The 23,930-nt window shown below is 41.8% G+C and overlaps 1 protein-coding gene and 1 long non-coding RNA gene across 2 annotated transcripts in view; both read left to right on the top strand.

Annotated features, from left to right (window-relative positions):
- The first annotated feature begins 401 nt into the window (after nt 1-401).
- On the top strand, nt 402-2,741 carry LOC135327168 (uncharacterized). The gene is made up of 3 exons (XR_010387313.1): nt 402-715; nt 2,236-2,400; nt 2,523-2,741. It is a non-coding gene; the product is annotated as an uncharacterized LOC135327168 (long non-coding RNA).
- A 518-nt stretch (nt 2,742-3,259) lies between these two features.
- The window catches only part of CRYL1 (crystallin lambda 1), a 66,749-nt gene continuing 46,078 nt past the window's right edge, over nt 3,260-23,930 (top strand). The window contains exons 1-3 of the mRNA XM_064505029.1: nt 3,260-3,504; nt 5,948-6,055; nt 19,015-19,141. Coding sequence (XP_064361099.1) covers nt 3,275-3,504; nt 5,948-6,055; nt 19,015-19,141 — 465 coding nt within the window. The 5' untranslated portion in view covers nt 3,260-3,274. The remainder of the gene's footprint in view (nt 3,505-5,947; nt 6,056-19,014; nt 19,142-23,930) is intronic.

Below are 23,930 nucleotides of genomic sequence, written 5' to 3' on the forward strand. Positions count from 1 at the left end.
ATATTTTCATCGGATCATTTGCACTGTGAATGACTAGCTAAGTAAACTGCACAAACTTCTAGTTAATATTATAGTTGTAATTGCTGCATAATTGTAATATAATAGCTACCTATAATTATGATATGCAAACCATTAGCTATAACTCTACAAAATAGAAACAAAAGCTATTAAACTAAATTAAATGCTACCACATTTGAACTCATTGTGTTTTCTGAACCATTAATATAATACCAGCAACATACCACAGTCTGTTACAACAGAAATGTACTTTTGGATTGCTCTGGTGAGCAAGTAACATATTAAAACAATGTAATACTTAACAAAGATGAACTATGCCTCTGTTTTCATCCCACGCCAAAAGCTTGGGTAAGAACACTTTGTATTTTAGAAACATACAATTTCTGTACTTTCTGCAAGGGGCCTCACATTCACAGCTCCTTCAAATTCCACCTTCCTGCTGCTCACAGTAAATACTGGCAATTTCCTGTTGTTTAGTCCAAGACCCTTTTATAGGGCCCTGCTCCTCCCCTACGCTAAACCCACCTCCTCTCCCCAGCCAATAGCCGTTGTCACCTCCTCACATGGTGTGGGAGTGGAGCATGCTCAACAGAAAGTGAGACCAAAACCATGGAGGAGTCAACTTTGCAGCTCCCAACAAAACAAGTCAAGTCTACTCTGGCTGCTGTTGGACTTAGAAGAAAGGCTATGTAGGCTGGTGAGTGCATGTTTGCTTCACTTGGGCCTCTGCTGTTGACAATATAAACCCTACTTTTCTTTCCCTAATGAAGTCCAGAACCTTACAAAGTTTTTGAGTTCTCCTGGCTTAAGGTTTCTGGACAGGACTTGCAGAAGTATGAAGAGTGAGTCTCTGTCCCTCATTCTCCTTTTTTTAATCATGTTTCCTTCCCTTAACCTGCACTTCTGAGAAGTTAATTCTCTATATTCCTTCTTCCTGCAAACCTCTGTTTTTTTTCCCACTTCTTCTGATCTGTTCTTTCATTAGCAGTTTGGACTCTAGTGAGTCTGGCCATCAGAAACAGTAGAGAATGTGTCTACCATCGTACTCTTTAATAAAATAACTAATGCAGTTATGTTGTTACTACTGCTACATGGATGATAACAGTTCAGATTTCACTACCGTAGACCCCTTGTTTTGTTCACCAATAGAACTTAAAGGCCTTGGAATTGCTATTATCACAACTGTGATTATTTCTCAAGCCCTTGTAGTAACGCTTCTTGAACTGCTTAGCTAAGTTCTTATTTCTGCTGAATTAATTTGTCTGGATAAAATTGGTTTTGTTCTGAAAGCCTAGTAGTTTTTAAGACAACTTCAGTTACAAACAAACATCTCAGAAGGTTGGAGAATATTGAAATTACTGATAGAAAGTTACAAATGGCGGTGACGGTGACTTTGTTCTTAAAACCATGTTTCCCAAGCCCAGAAGACATTAGTTTTATATTCTAGAGACTTATTTTTTTTCTTTAAAGTAAAAATGTATACATAAAATAGGTATACATTGCTCCAATTATGCTTTGGCTAAATTGTCTTTGTGTTCATGATACATACCAAGTCATGCTATTTTGAACCATTCTTCAGAGGAACAAAAATGGTGTTTGCTACATCCTAAAATAATGCTTTGTATGCTAGCCTAAGTAAGCTAGCAGCAGCAGAACTAGCAAATCCTGGTTTCCTACACATTTCTGTCCCACTTTCTTACATCTTCTTGTGGCCCAGTTATCTCCACTTGGCTCCACCTACATTTCTTAGCTGCTGGTAGGTTTCAGATCACGTGTGTGGCAACTGTGTGGTGTTAAGGTTGTGAAGTGAAGGCGGTGTCAGTTCCGTTTTCCATCTGCTATCTGATGACTGGTATTCATGAAACCATTAGGCATTCAGTATTTTTGAGATCTCTGTCTCTTTGTTAAAGTTGTTGAAATTAGGAAGGCATTAGTGAGGGAATGGACACACAAAATGATTATGTAGGCCTTTCATTTCATTTTTTTCTTGGACACCAGAAAAAAAAATAGCCAAACAAAGGTTTGTCACACTTCTTCAGCAGCGGTTATGAAACATTCATTCTGGGAACAAATATATTAATTTTCAACTGATTTTTTTTCTGAAAGCCAGAAACACAAGAAAACTTAAAAGTGTTTCTCAGCTATAGTAAAAGTTTGGTAATAGAATCTTTGATAACAAGCATTTGTTTTAAAATATTAACTTTTGTTTCTTTTAAGGAGTGTCCAGCAACAGGTAGACGAGTAGGAACTACACAGAATTAGAAAAAATAAGTAATGCAGCACTCCAAGAGGAACAACAGATACTACAGAGAAGCATAAAGAATTATGTTGACCTTGTCATGTCACATTTTTGCACAATTTCTTAAAAGCTTTGGACAAAAGGTTAGCAAAAATATATTATTTATTCTTAATTCTAGAAGAAAGTATTTTTAAGAATAATAAGGCTTTCTCTGATGCAAAAAACTCCCATGGACTTAGTTCTGAGTTGGAACTTTACTTTGCAGTTCCTGTGTGTTCTCACTGAGAAACAGAGAGCAGTGGGATTTGCCATATTCTGCCACTTTTCTGGCCAAAGCCTGATGGAATGGGATCTTTGCTTCTTCAAAGAGGGCTTTAGATGCCAAGTCCCGCGTCCTCGTAGGTGTCTTGGTTTCACTGGGACGTCACCCGAGGGCACCTAAACACCTTTGAGGACGTGGCCCTACGGGTCAGCCCTTTCCAAGGTGCTTTTTCACGGCAGGGCAGGAGGGCGCAGGCTTGGCGGTGCCGTGCGCCCTTCGGGGCGTAGCAGGCCGGCTCAGTGCTGGCAAGGGCCCCACTCCCTGCCCCTCGCCCTGGAGGCACAGCCTGGCGGTTCGCTTGTGGTTGCCTGTCTTTCCAGGGGGGTCAAAGCAGCGCACGGCCTCCGAGGGGCAAAGAGGAGACACCGCCGTTGGGACCCTTGGGGCCGTTGGGACCCCCGGAGGGAAGGAGGCGTCATGGCTCTGCTCCCCCCAGCCCGCCGAGGATGGGGGCCGGGCCCAGGTGAGGGGAGGCGGGCTCTTTTGAGGAGCCGGTCCGCGAAGAGGGCTGCTGAGACCTCTCCCCACACACACCGCCGTGGGCGGCGCAGGGAGCTTTCGGGAGAGGGGCGCCCCCGCCGCCGGGGCGCGGCGGCCCCTCGCACCGCCTCTGGGCGGGCTCTGCGCCCGTCGGGCGCCCGAAGGCCGCCGCCGCGGCTCGGGGAGCGGCTGCTGAGGGGCGTGCCGGGCAGCCAATGGGCGCGCTCGTCGCAGGAGCCAATGGGGGCGGCCGGGACATCGCGGCGGCCGTGGGAGGGCGGCGGGAGCGGGAGCGCGCTTTAAGGAGGAGGTTGCCGCGGCGACCCGGCAGCCGAGGCGAGGCGCGGCAAGGCGAGGCGCTCGGCCCCGCATCCCCGCTGCGGCCGCCCTGCCCTGCCCCGGGCCGCGCCGCCATGGAGCCCGAGCGCGTGGCGATCGTTGGCAGGTAAAGCCTCTCGTCCGCGCGGAGAGGTGCGGGGCCCCGGGGAGGAGGCGCCGGCCCCCCGGGGGGCCCCGGGGCGCGGCAGGGGCTGGGCGCCCGCGCGGGGAGCCGCGGCCTGCGGCGGGGCCGTTACCCCGCGGCGCCGCAGCCTCCCGGCGGCTCGGGAAGCCTCGCGTCAGCGGCGGCGGCTGCTGCGCGCGCCAGGTGTCACAGCGAGGTGTTAGCTGAGGTCTGGAGTGTACAGACTGCGCCTCGGCACTGTGAAGCGCCTGGAGGGAGGTGCGAGCCGGGGCAGGAGCGTCCCGTCCCGTCCCGTCCCGGGGGTGAGCTCTGCCGGCCAGCCGCGGATCGACGCTGCTGCCGAAATTCAGGATCCTCCGCGTGTGTGTGAAAACGCTCCTGTTGTATCCGATTCATTGTAAGGCGTTTCTTTGCGTGAGACCTTGAAAGCTCTGTGGTGTTGTGCAATAAAGGTGCTTCCTCTACAGTAATTCCTGAAAGTCTGTCGCTTTTTGCCTCTATTCCTTATGCAAGTGAGAAACCAGTGGAGAAATCTAAGTACAGCTCTGAGATACTTTGACATCTGAGATGTTTTGGCTTCTGTGCAAGTGGGTTGTGCTTCATCCGCTCTTTAAGCTAGAATTGAAGCTTTTGAACAATGATCTTGTTAAGGAGAAAAAACCCGTCAGACGATAACCAGCCTGCGCTCACCGTTATTACTTAGTCTTAGCAGTGCAGGCAGCGACAGGCTTTATCTGTGAGACCGCTTGAGGTCTCAAGACACGTGTCTCAGCGCTGTCATGTGATAGGGACGAAACTAGCTGCCGTTTGTGGCACCCTGAACGCTCGTTTGCTGTAGATGAGCGAAGGGTCGGGAGCGCTGGGCTCTGGGATCGGCGGCCCGTGCGAGAGCTGCACTGGGCGAGGAAAAACTGGTGGCACCCACAGAAGTTCAGTGAGCAGGTCTGGAGCCTTGGTGGTTAACATTTCACCACCGAACCCAAAATGTCAGTGTTTAAAGTGTCAGAAAGAGCCCTCCTGGGATCAAATATACTAACATCATGTTGGGATATTGCTATCATGCAAACTAGAAGAATCGATTACTTACCATTGACTCATTTTGTACGTTCTGTAGTTTTAAAGAAAACCCAACAACCTTAAAACCTCTATAAAAATAAAATAAACTCTTTTTTTTTTAATTCTTCAAACACTGAATTAAGAAACTTGCTGTCTACTTAACACTACATGGAAAGTTTTACTCAATTTTTTTGTCTCATATTTCCACTGATTTCTGCTGTTTCCTGCACTTCCTGTTTCATTCTATTTTTGTTCTTTATTCATTTCTTATAAACTAAGGGCTGAACATGTTCCTGTTTTCTTTTCTTCCTATTCTGATCTGGCTTATTGCCTATCTTCCCCCTCCCCCCCCCCCCCATGTCATCCTTTACTGATGCCCTACTGGCCTCACATTTTCCAGATGCCAGAGGCTGCTTAAGTTTAATGCTAACAGTGATCTCAGAAATGACAGGAAATGCGTGTAATGACCAAAAACTCACTGTAACAATCATGGATGGGGATCTATGTTCTTGTAACTACTAAGATTATTTTTTTGTGTGTGTGATCTCAAGTTTATTTAAGCTTACTTACAGTACACCTCAGTGCTTCCATTTGAAAAGGCTAATGCCTGCTCTAAAGCTAATTAAATAAAAATGTGCATTGTTTTAAGAGACATGATAAAATTATTAGCTCCTGTAAATTTCTTGTTTATATTTCTCAATAATGTGCTATAGGTGGCATGACTTCACTAAAAGATGTTGACAGACTGCTCCTGCGTGCCTCCAGCATAGTAGGATGCTTCATCTAAAAATAAGGGTGGTGCTAGGGTTGGGTGGATGCAAAAGTAGCCTCAAAGCCATGTTTCTTCTTTTCACATACTTAGAATACTACCAGAATTGTAGTGGACCTATAACTTAAGTAGCTGGGCCTTTGCTTCTCTGATCATCTCTGAAGCAGGTTCCCAAACTCTGGGAACAGTGGACTGCTGTCAGTCTTCAGACCTCAACTGAACAAATGAGTTTGCAAAAAATGTTTTTTAGTATGATTCCATAAACTGACTACAGGTCAGAGTCACAGGTGGGGAAGCTGTTGATACTTGAGTCCAAGATCCCAAAGTAGCAGTTCTTACTCTTTCAAATTCTGCTGTCCCTTTTTTCTTTTTTCTCATTATCTTTCCCCCAACTCTGAGAAGCTGCTGCACAGCTAACAAAGGACATATAACTGTTACAGAGAGAGAGTGTGGGGTTTTTTTTCCTCTTTTCCTCGATATGTAACTGATCCATTCATCAAAATATTGAACGGTGTCCAAACTCTATTTTGATCTTGCAACACTTGTCAGACTGCCTCCCTAAAATAAATGCTTCCTTATTAATTGGCATTTCTCTTTCAGCGGATTGATTGGTCGCAGCTGGGCTATGGTGTTTGCTGCTGCAGGCTGCAAAGTGAAACTTTATGATATTGTGCAACAACAGATAACAAGCGCACTGGAAAGCATTCGGTAGGTCACCTGACTTGTGATGACTGGCACTGATATAAATCTGTGGGATTTCTGTAATTATGAATGAATAGCCACATCATGTTATTTGAAGGAAACTCTGTTAAGGTCAGAAAAATTGTGTTCCCAGATCTCTGAATGATGTTTTCAACCCTTTAATTCTTAGGTAATGATTTAAGAGCTCAGGTTCAAATTCTTGAAATAATGTCTAACACAACTAGATTATCTATAGGCTGTGATTAAAATATATGAACATGAATGGGTTTTGTGTAGAAAGACTGCATAGTCCCATTCAAAATCGAAGGAGGCTAATATCGATTGCTAAGGAGCCCCGCTACAATTATCAGTATTCTCTATAGCTTAAAAAGTAATGTTTCTGGAACTGTAGAAGAAGAGGTTATTATTTCCAGGTTAAGTCCTGCCTGCCTGCTTCCCCTCCCCCAAGCTACAGTGCCCACAAGTGGCTTGTCTATTCAGTAACTCTGACTAGATCTCTCTTCCAGGTATTTCTCTAACCTTCCTTTGAACCCATGTAAACCCTTTTGTGTCTTCCTTGCCAAAGGACTTTGTGTTCTACAGGTTTGCTGCTCACTCCATGAAGAGCTATTTCCTTTTGCTTGTTTTCAACCGGACTCCTCACTTGCTTTGTTTGGCTCCTAGTTCTTATGTTAGAAGGGACCCTGAATGGTGGGTCCTGTTCACCCTCTTCTTACCAGTCTAAGCATGGGTATTTACCCATGAAAGAGAGCATTGCTAGAATGGTTCTACACACAGGCTTATATTGCTGTATCAGCGTTTAATGCTGAAGTTCAGGCTGCTCTGTGATCAGTTCCAAGCCAAATACATCGGCCTTCGCCTCTTGCTATCTTGGAAGGAAGTATGCCAGCGGCCTTGGGCCAGGCAGTATAGGGAGTAAGTTGCACCTAAAAAAGGGCTGTGGCATGCTGCACCCTGATTGCTTTCTGTAACAAGGCTTACAACAAAGCCTTGGAGGAATGACTTTGGAAGCCCCTTGTGGGACAGTTCAGTTGTTACTACCTCTAAGTCCTGCTCTAGGAGGACATTAAAAAAAAAAAATCAATAGTGAAGGAGGGGAACATCTGTCTCTCACAAATTTTCCCTGTCCCCCTTCTCCTCCCCCCAACTTCTGTTTCCAAGAAGGTGTTAGTCAAACTTAACATCTCTGTTGCTGAGCCTAAATAGCAGACACTTTTGGTTTTGCAGAATTACTGTCATTGCTGGGAGGTGACTCTGGATTATTTGTAGGAAAATAAGAAAAAATTAGGGCTGAATGTTATATCCACTAATGGAGACTGCAAAACTTTTTTTAAGCAGAATGAGGACTTTAGCCTTCCAAGACTTTTGGCTTGGAAAAGAGAAGCATTAAATGACATGTAATGGTAGAGAAGTATTTGGGTGTGTCACTGAACTCTCCTGTGCCTGCATATGCTGTCCCATAGGAGTTCAAGGCAGGTTTTGTCTTTGGCATAAGCAGTTCTTAGCTCAACTTATAATTAACCTATACATCTTGGCTATTGTAATATCTTAGTTAACAAGTCTAGTTTCAGAAGGTAGTTTTTGTGACAGGAACAAGCTGTACAGTTTCTTCAACCAGTATTTTAGTGATTATATCTGTCAAAATACCCTTGAACTTGAACTTTTTTCCTTTTCTCTGCTGACTTTGTAGTGCACAATCTGCAGTAAGTCCCACTGATTACTGATACGATACCTGAATAAGAGCTGGAGCTCCAGTAAAAAACGATCACTGTGCAAAGTTATTCTTTTGGTGTAGTAGAGGTAAGCACTCACAAAAGAGCAGCAGAGCAATGCCCATTGAAGCTGTCTGACAAAGCCAGTGGGTAGCTACTTTCTCTGTGAACTTACTGGGATTCGTTTTCTGTTGTCTCTCCAAATTCCTAATACTTTTAGGGAAGTTCTTGGATTTAACATCTCAATAGTTTTAGTATTGAAAGGAGTTTTGTTTCACTCTCATTTGCAGTTCATGATCTAAGTGTATGGAGCTACTTTATATGTTAAAAAGCAAGTAGAGTGCACAGAAGACTGTTTAGTTTCCTTTTTTAAACAAAGGAAAATGGATTTGAGTAGTAAACAACAGTCACTTTACTTCAAAAGGAGTAGGAATGAAACATAAGTGTTAAGTATTATGTGATTGACTTTTAGTATACTGACTCTTACAAATCCAGAACAATGAGTTACAAAACCACGTTTCAAAAGGGCGTTTCCGGGTTCTTTCAGCTAATTAATTTAACTCTTGCAGAACAATGTGTTGGTAGCAGGCATGTGTAGTCCTGCTGGAAGAATGAGATGGAGACTGGGATGGAACTATGTTGATAATGACAGCCTGCATGAATCAGTATGGGAAAGTCTAAAATGTACTCTGTTTATTCAAAATGTCTGGTTGGGGTCAAAACTGAAATAAGTGGAAATACTTATCAAGTTGCCACAACACCAGTAGACCAGATAAGGAAAGGAAATGAGTGGGTTTGCTAGTGCTTGACTTGGCGTGATAGATTTACTACCTACTTAATTGTTGACAGGTGCATGGCAGTTAGTGCCCTGATGCAACAAACAGTGTATTAGATGGAACTGGGTGTACCAGCAGCATTATTAACCAGTGTCTGCTCTAATGGAACAAACTTCCCCCCCCCCCCCCCCCGCCTTCTGCTGAAGACGCAAATTAATGAACAGCTTTATGCCACACTTGGTCTCCTGAAAGCCTTAGTAACCTGCCTTGGAAAATGTAACTTTTCATATCCATTATGCTTTGTTCCAAGTCAATGTGATTGATTCTGCTTTGAATATAAGATCGCTAAACTTTAAAATTATAAGAATTAGAAGAACAAGTAGTACCCTATTCTTGAAAGTAACCCTAACATAGACTATATGTATTATATATGTACATATGCTTTAGTGTATGCCCAGCCTACAAAAAACCCCCAAACCTTTATGACTTAAACTTTTTGTAATACGTAAACTCTTTCAAATACTCCCTGAGCTACTATTCTAGACATAATTATGCTGTTGATAAAGATTGATAAATACAGTGGAAACACTGCATTTTTGCTTTATGTAATTGGCTCATGTTTTATGTAGAACAGTTTTTGTTCCATATTCATGCTTATAGTGAAAGACTACTGCAAAGAAAAAGGTTTATTTGACTTGGAAGAGAAGGACACTAAATCTTGGATATATGTGCATGTATGTTCTGTGGTTTCTTTCTAGAAGTGGATGCTGGTTAAATATCATGGTATTTACTTACACACAAAACTGTATCTCCTCTAGGACATAGGAACTGGTAACTGTTTTTAATATATATAAAAACCAAACAGTTGCCTGCATAAAGGCTACAGTTAAGTTTGGAAAAAAAATCATAAACATAGTAGACCTCAGGGAGTAGCCTGTGCTAAAATATAAAGACAAGATTATTTTTTCAAACTAATTACGTCATATTCAACTGTAAAAAACAGTATATATGTCTATTAGAAGTTCTTTCTGTCTTCCAATCCTTCCCTTCTTCTCTAAGCTGAGTACAAAGGTTTCCTAGGACAGTTGAAGTTAACTTTGTGAAGTGGTAGTTGTATGTAGAGATATGGGCACATGAAAACTGGTATTACTACCTTTATTGAATATATTCTAGTGAATTAATACTAGTATCAAAACATGAAATACTTGGCTGAGGAAGTAACTTCAGCCATCTCTTCTGTGTGTATTGGCTGTTGCTGAGGACGAACTTGTTTGCGTAAAAATATTTTCATATAGATTTTTAATCTGGGTATCTAAAGGTAGGATTCTTGAGTCATAGATCTATATTTCACTCTGGATTCTTGTCTCTCCTACCCAGGAAAATGTGCTAGACACTCTTAAATCACAGTGAAGTTGATGCAAGGAGTCAACACTGCTAAAAAGTGATGGACTTATTACTGAGGAGCTACACTTGTAAATCCTGTCTTTCTGAGAACATCTTATGAAACTTGAAAACCTCTGTGTACATGGCTGACTTGCATCATCTGCATCTCCCTTAAGCCCTCTTGAATGAAATCACTCATAACGTCTTGCCTATAGAAACTCTAGAACTTGTTATTCTCCGAAGTAGGGTCAAAATATCCTGTATCAATCTTGCAGTCTCTGATGTCTGAGTGTTTTGCACACCTAGAGAGATGGGCTTGGGTTACATACAGGTTACGATCATGGATTACAGTCAGAAGAAATACTGCAAAAACTGTTTTTTTTATTAATGGGACTTGAGCAGTCTTTGTGGGATACCCCCAAAATTTCATGTTACAACATGTCCTAAGCCTTATGAACATGACTGCTGCTGCTGGTTACTCTGCTTGTGGGGTTGTGGGGTGGGATCATGGTAGAGGTGCATTGGTGAAGGAAATGTGATGGAAGTAACTGCTTTAAAAGTGTCTTGCAGAATGTTTTAATGTTTAAAATCTATCAAGAATTATAAAATAAAATCCCAGTAATATGCAGCAAAGGAAGTTTCTTAGCATCCATTTCAAGAACTGTTTGAGGGTGCTTGGAGAGTGCTTTTTAATTACTGTATCTCTTTGAACTCTTAAAATATCTGACAGGATAGGTCAAAGTATGCATTTTGACTAAATGTGCATCATACATAATATGCCCTATCCAGATCAGGATGGACTCTGTAAGATATTTTATAGTGAATTATAGTGAATTCCATATGAATTTCTGGTGTAGTAATAACTATCCTAAACATTCTTGCATTCTGTAAGATAGCTGAAAATAAGAATGTTTGTAGGAAAGTGCTGCAAGCTCTATCAGATTTTTAGAATCCATTTTTAATAAATGCATTGTTTCAAATAGGAACCAGGTAGCTCATCTTTTTGAGGTATATAAGAAGTCTCTCATATTTGTCCAACAATTAGGCATGACCAAGCTGAAAGAGTGGGATTAGCCTTTTTTCCTTAGATTAACGCATTGTACAAAGCACTCACTTTCTTCAGTTTTACAGAAGATATGGTGTAAGAAATAAGAAGTGGGTTACTGATTGTTTTATTCACCTGTTCTCTCCAGTCCTTTTAATGTGTCCCTTCACCCCTGGATACTGATGCTGTAGAACAAAATATATATGGAAAAATAGATGAAGTGTTTGAGGCTCACTCTGTGGAAGGATCAGACTAATCCTAGAATAACAATTTTCTCCAGTCACCCTTCTCACTGCGGAAGAAATGAGTTCCCTAGCTCTTCCAAGAAAGTGAAGGGCACAGGGCAGAGCCCCCACTGTGACAGAGGTAATAACTCCAAGACTACATTTCAGAAGAGGCTAAATGCCTTTGCTGTCTCCTGAGATTTGAAGGAGAGCATGTGTGCATGTGCGTGCAGGCATGGTATGTATTCCCTTCTCTTTCAATCCTTTCTCCTTGCTATAATCATAATGGAATATTTGAAAGTCCTTTTTATCTCTTAATTTTTTAAAAACTTCCTGTTCCAGATCTTTTGGGACAGGACGTAAAATACAAGATTGGGAGACATAAATACTCTTTTCTGACCTGCTCTGTGATTGCAAAGGGCTTACATCTGTGACAGTCACCTTTCTTGATCTAGAGAGCCGATCTGGGATTCTGCCTCTGAGTGTTTGCAAATCAGTTAAGTCTTAGTATTTATGGAGTCTAGAAGACCTGTTGCTTCAACCATGGATTGCTTCAGATATTGTATGCCTTCTTCCTCTAGTTCTGCAGCTAATGATACTCTGTAAACTTCCTTCTCCTCCTATGAAATGTGGTTTGGGGCAGTGACTTTTCAGCTTCCAAAAACTAAGAGTCACTTGGTCTCTACATGGATTTTTTAAATAAGTCTGATCTGAACCTGGAAGATGTGGTTAGATTTATTAATGTTTTAATTGAGAGATTAGCTTCAAAAGTGTGCTCCCAATCTTCTACAATTACCATCCTTTAGCTTACATCTTAGAGCAGTCTGTATGGGACTGGGTTCCTTTCAGATGAAATTATGAACCAGAAAATTACTTCAGGAGCTCCTCTGGTGTACTCCAGACAGTAATGGTTGTTCTGTCCAATGGGACAGTCTAGAGCTGAGTGAAAATCCCACCCCAAATAGGTATTTTGCAGACATCCACTCCTTAATATGAACTGCTTGCGTCTAAAGGTCTATTTTTAATGCATTACATTAATTGCTAGTATACATGTAGCCTTAATTTACCTAAGCTGGTTTTGGGGGTGGAAGGGGATAATCCAGACCTTCCTCATGATGGCTTTGGTGCAAGTTAAACCATAAACAAAACTCTACCAGTTTAATAAACTGGAATACCTTAGTTAATACTTTTACTTTAACTTCTCTTTACAATGTTTATCCTCTGTAGTGTCAAGACTAAGAGACCTTCTGGTATACAGAGAAGGGGACTTGAGCCACGGTAGATAGTGAACAAGAGCTAGTATAATGCTGTAACCTATAGCAGAAATGTCATTCACCGCCCTCCCACATTAAAAAAAAAAAAAAAAATTTCGTTAGTGAGTTCTGTTCTTCCTGAATGGACTTATGCAGAACTTTGCCTTCTGAAAACTGATAGATTCTGGTAAGATTGTGTGGGACTGAATCTAAACTCTTGGACGTGGGACTTGGGTCTATTCAGTGGGATTTGCTTGTATGTTAACTTCATCTGACTACAGGCTGCTCTTCTGGATGTTTCAAAGACAGTAGATTGCCACTCAGTCAAGAGACATTTAAAACTGAACTACAAAGAATTAGAGCCAAGCAGTCTTGAGATCAGAATATCATACTTTCTCTCTTTATTAAGTATTAATTTAACCATAAATTTTATTGGACTTGATTTATAGTGGAGCGCAGTATTGGAGTAAGTAATTTTAACTTTGCCATGCTATAGGGGCAGAATTGCTATGAAAAATAAGCAAAACTTATGGGCTAGAAAAAAATAACACTTCTCCCAACCCCTGGCCAGACAGAGAGAAGTACCTTAAGAATTTTGTGAACATTGTAGAATGTGCCTGGAACTTGTAATGAAGTGTGCTATATATGACAGGTCATAAGACCAAGGAAGTAAACTATATCTGTGCATATGACTTGGTTACATCCGAAGTCCTGAAATAGTTTTCCCCCTGTAATAGTTTCCCCCCTGGTCTCTAGAAGATACTTGAACTTCTTGTTACGCTTGCTGTCTGGTACCCTCTTATGCTTCGTAGGTATAAAAATGGCAACAGCTTGCTAGAAGTGTGTAGTTACGCAACATGAGCAATTCACAGTTCATTGGGCAGCCATCCCTCTTGAGTACACTGCCATTGCTATGGGCAAAGTGCATTTGACTGCTCTAGATATCTGATCAGAAATCCAGGTCCAGCTTGTACTGATGTTTTGAAAATATACCTTGTAATACATAACAAATTCTCCAGGTTGCTTGTTGTACCTCTACCTTTTATCTGGACGAAGAGGGAAGCTGGTTGCTAACACTTTTGAATGGCCACTTGCAACTTGATATTAGTAGCTTGCTATTTGGCCATTGCCTGTCTGGATGGTGAGCTTGTCCCAATGCCAGGGACTTACGGTTGTGTACCATGGCTGTTGTTCCTCAGGGTGGAAATTTGAGGCTGGTGAGGTTCTTTACTGGCCCAGATACCTTCTCATTTATTGGATAGACTCATTAGTAGATAGCAAGCTGGTGCCATGACTGGTTTGTTGTCCTGGCCTTTGAGCAATGGCGGTTGGCTGAATTTGTGAAGAATGGTGCCAGCATTCTCTTGTCCTCTTCTCCTCCCTTCCGCCTGCCAGTTTGGACAAGTTTGTGACTCTCCAGTCTTTCATCTCCTAAGTGCTTGCTTGTTGCAACAGTATCGGTATGAATGCTATATAGTAGCTATGAATAAAAGTGAAGTGAAAGGGCATGAACAAGATGAGTTAAGTGCTGCCATCACTTGTCAGGCCTTTCTGTAAAGGCTTTTGGAGTAGGAGTTGTAACTAAGACATCCCAGCAGTTTGTGATCAGGAGCATTAATATTGATTAGGTGCTTGAGGTACTCACTGGTTGAGTTCCCAGAGTAGCACTGACGTGGGCAGTGAGGTATGACAGTAAAGCTTCAGAGCTAGACAAAGCATGAGCAGTAAAAGTGAGTAAGGTGTTCTTATGGACATGAAGTACTCATTCTCCAAAGACCTTAGGAGGCTATTGAGTCAAATCCTTCAAGTTGTGCACATGACCGAATTTCAGACTGAAGCTGTGTGTGGTGTGTGTTTGGAGGTATCTGGAATGGCCTCAGGATCTGTGCTCATCCTCCAGGATGATCATCCTGAAGTCTGCATCTTTGAATAAAAAAGTCATCCAGCAGAGGTCAGTGGTGCACTGCTGTATATATAAGCCAGTAGATTATGTGCCTTAATGTATGGTAAGTGTCAGGGGACTCCCTCCCTTTGCCTATGCTTTTGTGGTAATCCTGTACCCTAAAGGGAATATAGAAAGGATTTAGTATTTGTAGGACTTGAAATCTTTTTGTGGAACAAAACAGCTAAAGAGACAATAAAACTGTATTAGTGGAGAAGACCAAAAGACGTTTTCCCCAGGAGGGAGGGAGAGAGGAGGCAAGACCAAAACTGAAGTAATGCACTAATCATGTTTCGTGTTGCACGTTTTTAAATACTATAGTAATTTAAATAAATGGTTAGCATGGTGGTCAGTGACATTAATTGGAGGACTTTTGTTTAGAAGAAAAAATTCAGTCCAACCTCAGATTTCAAAGGATGAAGACAGTGGCCTTAGAGATTAACTGAGAATGGCTCGTGTGTGTGTGTGTGTGTGTGTGTGTGTGTGTATATATACACACACACATATATATATGTATGTATGTATAATGGCTCATGAGAGAAGTAGAAATGTCAAGATAATCATCACTGGCAGAGAAGGAAGGGAAGAGAACAGGAGACAGATGCTGAAAATTTCTAAAGGAGCTTGTGGAAGAAAAGTAAAAGCCCCATCTTAGTATGTCACTAGCCTTTTTGAATCCCTCCACTGCCTATTGTGGAATGATGTGAGTTTCAGGGGGACAGGGAGGAGGAAGCAAGTGTAATAACGCACAGCGAGTGAACAAGAATTTCACCTTGTTCTTCTAAGAAGGGGGTAACTCTGTTGTGGTCTTTTCAAGTAAAAATTTTGTTTGTTAAAAATAATATGCAATCTCTTTGCAAGAAGATGCTGGATTTAGGCAAGTGAACCTGGGAAATGGAATTCTGAGGAACTGAAAGTCGAGACCTCTGGGATTCTTGGTTTCCTACCATCTCGCCTCACAAGATGTGAGGGAGCCAGAAGTTTGGATACTCTAGCTCTTGTTTCTTTTACAGATAAAGCACTAGCAGCCTTTAATGAGCTGGAACCTTGAAAAAGTGTCAGATAGAGCTTCTGCCTAGCAAGTTGTAGTGTACCCTTGCAACTTGGAAAATGGACCTGAAGCTTCCTGTTTCTTATCACTTGCCATGCAGATTGCTCAAGAAGCAGAAATCTGGGCTTTTTAGCCATTCATTGGTGTGTTGTCAAGGAACCAAACGAGGAACTCATCTGGAAACATGACAGATTTCCTGCTGTGGTTTCTGTGACGCTGCCTGGAGGGGGCTGTCTTTGGACACATATTTTTCCTTGAAGTGTTCTTAAACAAAAAGTTACTAGAAAGCAATTTCTTACTAGTTTGACTTTGCTTGAGAAAGGTCTAGTTGTTTTTTGTTTGGTTGGTTTTTTGTTTTTGTTTTACCATAAATGCATAATCAGAAAATGGGCAGAAAGCTATTAACAGAAGTCTTTGCATGAGTTTTGGTATGCATAGACTGATAGATTTTAGGCCAAAATTAGCATTTCTAAGGGGCTCTGGGGAAGCAAATGTGACAGAACTGAGCAGTGTCTGAAATGTGGGTGACTTCTGGCCTCATTCTCCAGCTAAGAGTGACCTGAACCTTTTCAAAACAGTTGTCCAGTGTAAACAGAATGCAATGCCTGACTATTTACCCAGAAGTGCTCTGCCCAAAACTGAGTAAAAAATCATGGTCAATGATCAGCTGTCACTAACATAAAATAAAAGTGTTAGAACTTGCTGTATGGAAATGATTAGCTGGAGTTAATTACAGAAGCAGTACTTTGAAGAGGAAAAAGTTAATGCTTGTAGGAGTTAGTCTTTAAAAAAAAAAAAAAAAATAAGTGCATGTATGCTGGCTTGGAATACGCCGTGTTACCTTTGCTTCTTTCAGATAGAACCTCAGCTGACATCTTACCTACTCCCAAGAAGTATTTTGATTTAAGGTACGAAGTCCACTGTGATCAGAAGGTATTTGTCTCTTCCGACTATTGTGCTAAACCAGGAGCAGCACTATTCGATGCCTTATTGACTTTTGTTAAGTAGCTACCGAGACCTGTTTATGCTGATGTTAGTGGGGTTGCTCTAGGATAAGATACTTTTGCTCAAGACTGGTGTCAGAAAACTATACTAGGAACCTGGCTTGTTTACTGGGAAACAAATGTTCCCTTTTCCACTATTTTGAATGGAAAGGAGAATGTCAAAGCAGCTTGCAAACCAGCAGATGTCTATGACCTCTTAAAGCCTTGATAAAACTAGTAGAGCCTGTATCTGTCTGTGCTCTCTTGGACACAATACAACTACAGTGGATGCTGAAGTAACATCTTAATTCTCAGGAGGTTAATGGTTGATTTAGTTGAGCCGTGAGCTCAAGCTAAAGATCTGAGGGCCCAGTGTGTGTCTGTTGAGGTTTGACTTGCTTCTGTTTAATTCAGTAAGAACTGGATCGTCTTTAAATTACAGAAGAGAAGGATGGAAACTTTATCTTTAGTAACTTCAGAAGACTGCAATCTAAATGTCTCAGACTGAGTTAATTGCTTTATAGGGACTGGGGAGAAATAGGTACTTCTACCATAAAATGAGATGGATTACATACGTGGATGCCTAAAAAAGATCGGACAAATGCATCTGAAATGCATATACATGTTGACGGGCTAGGTCAAATGAATCCCGTTTGTTTTGTTCGGGAAATCTGGAGGAGAAAGCTTGATGTTTTTATTGCACCTATGGATTCAATACTTCACAGAATCACAGAATGGTTGAAATTGGAAGGGACCTTTAGGGATCATCTAGTCCAACCCCCCTGCTCAAGCAGGCTCACCTAGAGCAGGTTGCTCAGGACTGTGTCCAGACAACTTTTCTTCCTTGATAGACAAGAGCTCTGAATAAAAGGATGGTTTGACAAAGTCGAAGTCCGTTATCACACATTGCTCAGCAGGTAGCGTGAAAAGAGCAAACACAAAGTTAGAGGCAGAGTGATTTAAAGCAGTGGGTTTTTTTTAAGCACTCTGTACATTTCTCTCAATTAACTTAATGTTGCTTGAAAAGTATAGATGACTTTTTTAAAAAAGAGTTTTCATAAAGCAACTGAGAGCTGGGAGCCAGTCTGATAAGATACCTACCTGTTTAGGATTGCTGATGTAAAGGTGCCTGCAGCTGTCTCATTGGCGGGGGACTGAGGGAAAGCTGTCCTAGAGTATATGTGCTGGAGTTGGACTGAAGAAGAGGTCTGGGGCTGACGTTATCCCAGTCCTCTGGCTGGCTGCCTGCTCTGTTTCATAAGGATGAAGGACTGTGTGTATCTGGCTGCTGTAGAAGTCCATGACAAACACACAGGGACCCATCTCTTCTGAGGACTCTAGGTGCCAAAAAAAATAGTATTACTCTCTGGATATGTGTGGGGGTCTGGGCAGGCATCTTAAGGACTGACGTATGTCTGGGTGTGGAGTTTATCTGGGCCTGTATAAGTAAGTTAGTGCATGTTACATGGGCAGAACTATCTCATAAAATCCCTAATGAAGACGGTCATGTGTGCCCCAGTACCACAGTCACTTAGGAAATGCATGGTGGATCACTGGTTGTTTCCATATTCAATTAATGTGTAACAACAATCATATAACTTGATCCACACTGCAGAGCTTCTCTGTTTGCTCCAGCTCTTCCACCCTCCAGTTTGGTGGCAAGTGCAATTCCTTTACTATGCAAGAAAGCATTCAAAAAGAAGCCAAGGTTTCAAAGCTAGGCTGGTAGGGAGAGCAAAGAATCCCTCCTGCCCAAGCTAATCATTAGCTGAATTTTCTCTTCTCTTCAGAAAGAGAATAATAAACAAAGGCTCAGAGGAGTTGTGGCTTGAGTTGACTGTGACAGATTTAACCATAATAATGGCTGTATCAAATAATTTCAGGTTGATCACAATCAGGTAGTTTAATCCCACCTAATTTCTATGGAGTTGCGCCTCCAAATGATTTGAACAGCTTTGAAAATGTCTTGCTCTCGTGGTGTTTTTTTGGGGGGTGGGGGCACAGTTTCAAGCTGTAGAGGATCCTTCCTTTGGAAGGTGGCGTGTCCAGCCACAGCAGTAATGCATATTTGATTTGTTTAGTTTAAGCTGTAGATGCTCAATTTAATAACTGCTCAGATTTTCTGATATTTGCTCTGCAATTATTACCTATATTAGGGGTATATTTGTTTAGCAATGATTCCCGGCTGTATCTTTTTAATACAGTTAAATAGTGTTCTTACAGAAAGGCTTCACAACAAAAGACCTGTTGTTTGTAAAACTAGAGGAACAACTTGAGTAAAGGACTCTCTTCTCATTAGATATGAGAAGAAAAACTCTTACTGATCCTGCACCAGTGAAAACAAGTTTGTGGTGGTGACAAGCACGGGGCTAGGAATAGATCCTAGAGCCATCCATGCTTGAAGACAAGAAAAATCTTTTAAGAAAGTGGTGGTGGTAGAGTGGTCAGAGAGAAATGTCGAAATTAACCTTTATATTTTTGAGTATAAATATAAGCAGTGTCATGGCAAATAACATAGTACTACTGGGTTGTTAAGAAGCTTTTAATAGTGACTTTAAAGTGATAAATACTTAAATGTGTGTGTTGTTTCTATCAGCAAACAAATGAAGGAGCTGGAGGAGTCAGGATTCCTGAAAGGAGCTTTGAGTGCAGAGAAGCAGCTGGCTCTCATTAGTGGCTGTACAGACCTGAAGGCAGCAGTAGAGGGTGCTACTTTCATTCAGGTAAGCAAAGATTTGGCAATTCCTAGCAAACTAGAAAAATGATAAAATTGTTCTGTGTAGTAGGTGCATACTGGAAAGCTCAACCTCTTGACTCCTTGAGGATGGTTGTACTGGCTGACTGACGGCTGACACTGGCTAAGCCTGGAGTGACTTGCTGATTTCCATGTGTGACACAGACTACCTGCAGTACCTGTTAGAGGGAGAAATATAGAGGGGAGGTGGGCAGGAACCTCTCGGGGGAGAGCTCCTTTGTTAGGCAACATCACACACTCTAGTGCTGGGACTAAAAGGTATTTCTTCTTCTCCAGGTATCTGTGTAAGGCAGGGAAAATGGCTATGCCCAGGAGTGACTTCTGTTCTGACTGTGCTGGAACTCGAGCCCTGTCCTGCTTGGGCCTCAGACACAACGAAGTTTAGTACTGTGGAGTGTGTACTCTGTCTCTGCCAGAAGTGCTTGTCATGGGTGTTATAAAAGGTGCTTTGTGAAGGAGGGGGAAAACTGCAACCCAAAGCAGCTGTCCACATTAGAGTATTAAAAACAGGGTTGGTGTATAGGACTGGGTCTGTGCTGTGAAGTAAGAGTAGTTTGGGGAACAAGCTGAGTTACAGGACCTGATAGTCTGTGCTTCTCAGCTGTTGGTACGCTCATTGATGTGGGCAGTTCAGGGAATAGTGGCAGGAGGGACCATTTACAGTAGATAGTACGAATGAGTTTGTATCAGACTTCGCACCTTATACACTCCATGGTCCCCCAGTACTACTCCAGCTTTGTATCATTAACTGTCTCTACATGTATGTATGCTGCACTCCAGGACTTGCAATTTATCCTGTTTCAGGCTCTAAATCTACCACTCTGCTGAGCTGCAGCACATCCTTAATAATAATAATAGTAAGAGCTAAAAGGGGACAAATTAAGGATGCAGTCCAAAAGAGACTCAGTATGTATTGTGGATGTCTGTTACTTGATCTCAGTACAACTGTCTGCCTCTGTCTGCTCTTTGGTCTCGGAGCTGGAGATGGTTTGCAGCCCTATCCTGTTCAGCAGTATGGTACAGCCTGTGGTGCTTCCTCCTAGTACTCTCTCCCAGCCTTTCAGTGTCCAGCCATTGCAGCTGAAGGATTTCCCAAGTCAGATACTGCTTTTGTCCATTCAGAAGAATGTCTGAACATGAGGAAAAATTTCTTTACTGTGAAGGTGACTGAGCACTGGAAGAGGTTGCCCAGAGAGGTTATGGACTCTACTCCCTTGGAGATATTCAAAAGCCATCTGGAAGCAATCCTAGGCAATCTGTTCTAGGTGACCCTGCATGAGCCAGGGGGGTTGAACTAGATGATCTCCAGAGATCCCTTCCAACCTCAACTGTTTTGTGATTCTGTGATACCGTGAGCTTCTAGCATCCAAGCAGCCTATCAGCAGCAGGATTTTTTAAAAACCTGTGTCTTTCTAGCTTGGCTTGATGTCTTCTAACTTTTCTGCTGGAAGACAGAATTCAGAGAGTAAACAACTTATTCCTACTGAGGATTTTTAGACCCCTATCATATCCACTCAATCTCTTTGAATTTGAGGAGTTCTAGTTTTGCATAAAACAACTTCCCTATCTTCAGAAAGCTTTGGAGAACTGCAACAGGGATTGTTTGAACTTTCAGAGTTCCAGACCTTTCCCTTTTCCCAAGTTGGCTTGGTGCATGGGGGGAGAATGGGAGACAGAGCAAAGCCTCACATGGTAGTCAAGATGTGAAGGCACTGTAGACTTTTGCAGTGGCAAACTGAGAGCTGGCCATTTCATTTTACTGTTTTCGCTTGAGTATCATTACCTCTACTGAGTTAAATTTATTGCCTAGTCAGTCTTGTGAAGTCCTTCTGCAGATGTTTGGGGTAGTAGTGACAAGCACTGACTTAATGTTATGAACTATCTCTGTGTACTCACTGCCTACCTGTCTTTCAGGTCATTTATGAATGAGTAGAGCAAAGAGCACTGATCTCTGAAACTGCACTTGTCAGCATCTTCTGCTGAGTAAGAGCTGACCATTATTCTTACCTTCTGTTTACTATCCCTTTACCAATTACTATCCATGAAAGGAGCTCTTATCTCTCACGTGGCTGGTTAGCTTCCTTGAAAGCCTTTAGTGAAGGACTTTGTTGTAGCACTTCTAGAAATCCATGTGGACTGCATCAGCTAGATCACTCCTGTTCCCATGCTTGTTGCCTCCTTAAAGAATTCCACTAGGTTTGTGAGTCAGGACTTCCCTTTGAAAAAGCTGTTTTGATTCTTCTCCATTTATTTAATACTCATTCAGTGCTACCCTTTTCTCCTGACTTGCTTGATAGAGAGATCAGGCTTACAGGCTCATAGTTAAGGTTTTCATGAAGCTCCCCTTAAAGTTGCATCATGTTTGCCACTCATCACCTCTCTGGTAGCAGTGTGTATGTTCGGGTTGATTGCAAGTGAGCACTTGTATATCACTGTCAGTGTGTTGGGTATTTCAGCCAATTTAATTTAGAACCTTGAGGTGAAAACTTGTCTCAGGGCTTTGTTGGTTCTTTCTGTCCCTCCACCCCTGCTCTGTTCTGACTCCTTCAGCTTCTTCCAATTTGAGCCGGACCCTGGGAGCCTGAAAATCAGTATGTTTCTCCTTTCTAGTCATTGCCGAAAACTCAACAGTCGCAAAGAAATCACTGTTTTGTGTGATTTCCAGATATTCCTTGTGTACTTTAATCATTTCTTGGCCCAGTGCATGCCCTGGATTCCTTGTCTCCATGCATTTTTTGAAGGAAAAAGGGATTTTATTTATTTACTTATTGACTATTCCTTCTGTAGGCAGTTGCGGGCATTTTCTACCTTGTTTTATCATATTCTGGCAAAATAACAATCCTTCACTGCTATCTTCATTTGGATACCTCTTCAGCTTTGTGAAGGCTGCCTTCTTGGGTTTAGTAGCCTCTTTGTTCTCCTTGGTTCCTTCTGCTCTTTCAAGCACTTCTTACTGCTTAGTAGGTGCTCGCTTTGTGTTGGTTTGTCCTTTACTACCACTTCTGTATTTCCTCACGAGTATCCCCACTTTTATTTGACTACTTTTTTTTGAAACTTAGCATAGCTGTGATGGAGTTCTTGGCTCTTGCTGACCCTACAGAAATGCTGAGTGTTAATATTTTATGGTCACTGTTAGGGTGGCTCTTCAACTATAAGATTTCTAAACCAGGTCCCACATGCTACTTCAAACTAAATTGGGAGCCGTGTGGCCTTCCCTTCCCCGCCTCCCCCCCAATGGTCTCTTTTAACTAGCTGATCTATGAAACAGGCATTGGGCAAATGTCACAGAATCAGTAATTTGGATTGGAAGGGGCCTCTGGATGTCAGCTGTTTCAACCCACTGTTCAGAACAGGACCAGCTTAGATCAGCTTGCTTGGGACATGTCCAGTTGAGTTTTAAATATCTGTAGGATAAAGACTTCTAGCCTCTTTGGTTAACTTGTTTCAGTGTTTGATTACCGTCATTGTAAAACTCTTTCCTGATAACAAACTGGAATTTCCCTTCCGGCAACTGGTGTCTCTTGCCTCCCATCCTACCGCTGTGAACCTGTGAGAAGAATCTGGCTTCTCTGTGAGCTCCCTTTAGATAGCTGAAGACAGCAGTGTTGCATTGATAGTGTCTGAATTGCCTTGATAGCAACAATCTGCCTGGGGTAATTCAAGCTTCCCATTACTATTTTATATTCCCTTAGCCCTTCTCATGTCTCTTAGCATGTTGTCATTAACTGAATTATATATTTTAAAAAAAGAAGTTAAATGAAGTAGGCACAGTGTACCAATGGTTAGCAAGCCTTTAGCATGACACCTTGTCAGCAGTGCTCACTAGCTCATCAGTTTCAAAGCTCAGTATCAAATTTTGCCTCCAAAGTGTTACCATATATACAATGTAAGTAGACAAATCTGAGCTAGTCTTTACTATTTGTACTTGAGGGGGGGGAAAAAGTAGATATAATAGACTAGAATCCTAGAATAAGGATTCTTATTTCAGCAGTGAATTGGCTACCTTGGCTGAATGAACAATTCAATGGTCAAATGAACTTCAGAGAAGTGACCAAGTATAGCTCTGAAACTGCAAGGACAAAATGACAAAACTTATGAGTTTGTATTGTATTGGTTTAATTTTTTTTTTTTTTTTAAGTAAAACATAAGTTGCATTAATGGTAGTTGAATGTAGAAGACTCAATAGTTTTCTTGCTTAATGATGTAAGCTACTGATTAACTTGTCAGAGGACTTCCATGAGAATTGCATTTCTTTGCACTAGATTTCAGTTGGTTAAATCTTAACTTCTTTTCAAATTTGGCCTCTGTAGACCAGGTCCACTTCAAGCTCTGAAAACTTCCTTGATATTTGCACTGCTTGAATCAATTCTCCAGACCCTTGTCTTCTATGCTGTTTTTATGGGACATAGCTTAAAACAGATGGACAAAGTAGTAAAAATGTGGATTTTATTAAGTAGCATTAATGAGGATATCAAAGTGAAAAAGATACATGAAGTAATTGGACAGACTGAGTAAGAAGAAAATTTAGAACAGTAATGTCACGAACCTTTAAAAACAAGGAATTGACATATTAGTTTGTATCTTCGCTCACCTGAGCATTCCTATGAAATAACTCATCCGGATGATTTGGTGTGCTTTGCATCAACTGCAGAAGGAAACCATTATGGTTTTTGCTCTAAAACTGAGTATGCACCCAGAAAACAAAATGATGAAAGTAGTGCTGTTTCACTTCTTAGGACTTTCCTATGCCACTTAAA

Source organism: Dromaius novaehollandiae, chromosome 1 (assembly GCF_036370855.1).
Source record: "Dromaius novaehollandiae isolate bDroNov1 chromosome 1, bDroNov1.hap1, whole genome shotgun sequence".
NCBI classification, from domain to species: domain Eukaryota; kingdom Metazoa; phylum Chordata; class Aves; order Casuariiformes; family Dromaiidae; genus Dromaius; species Dromaius novaehollandiae.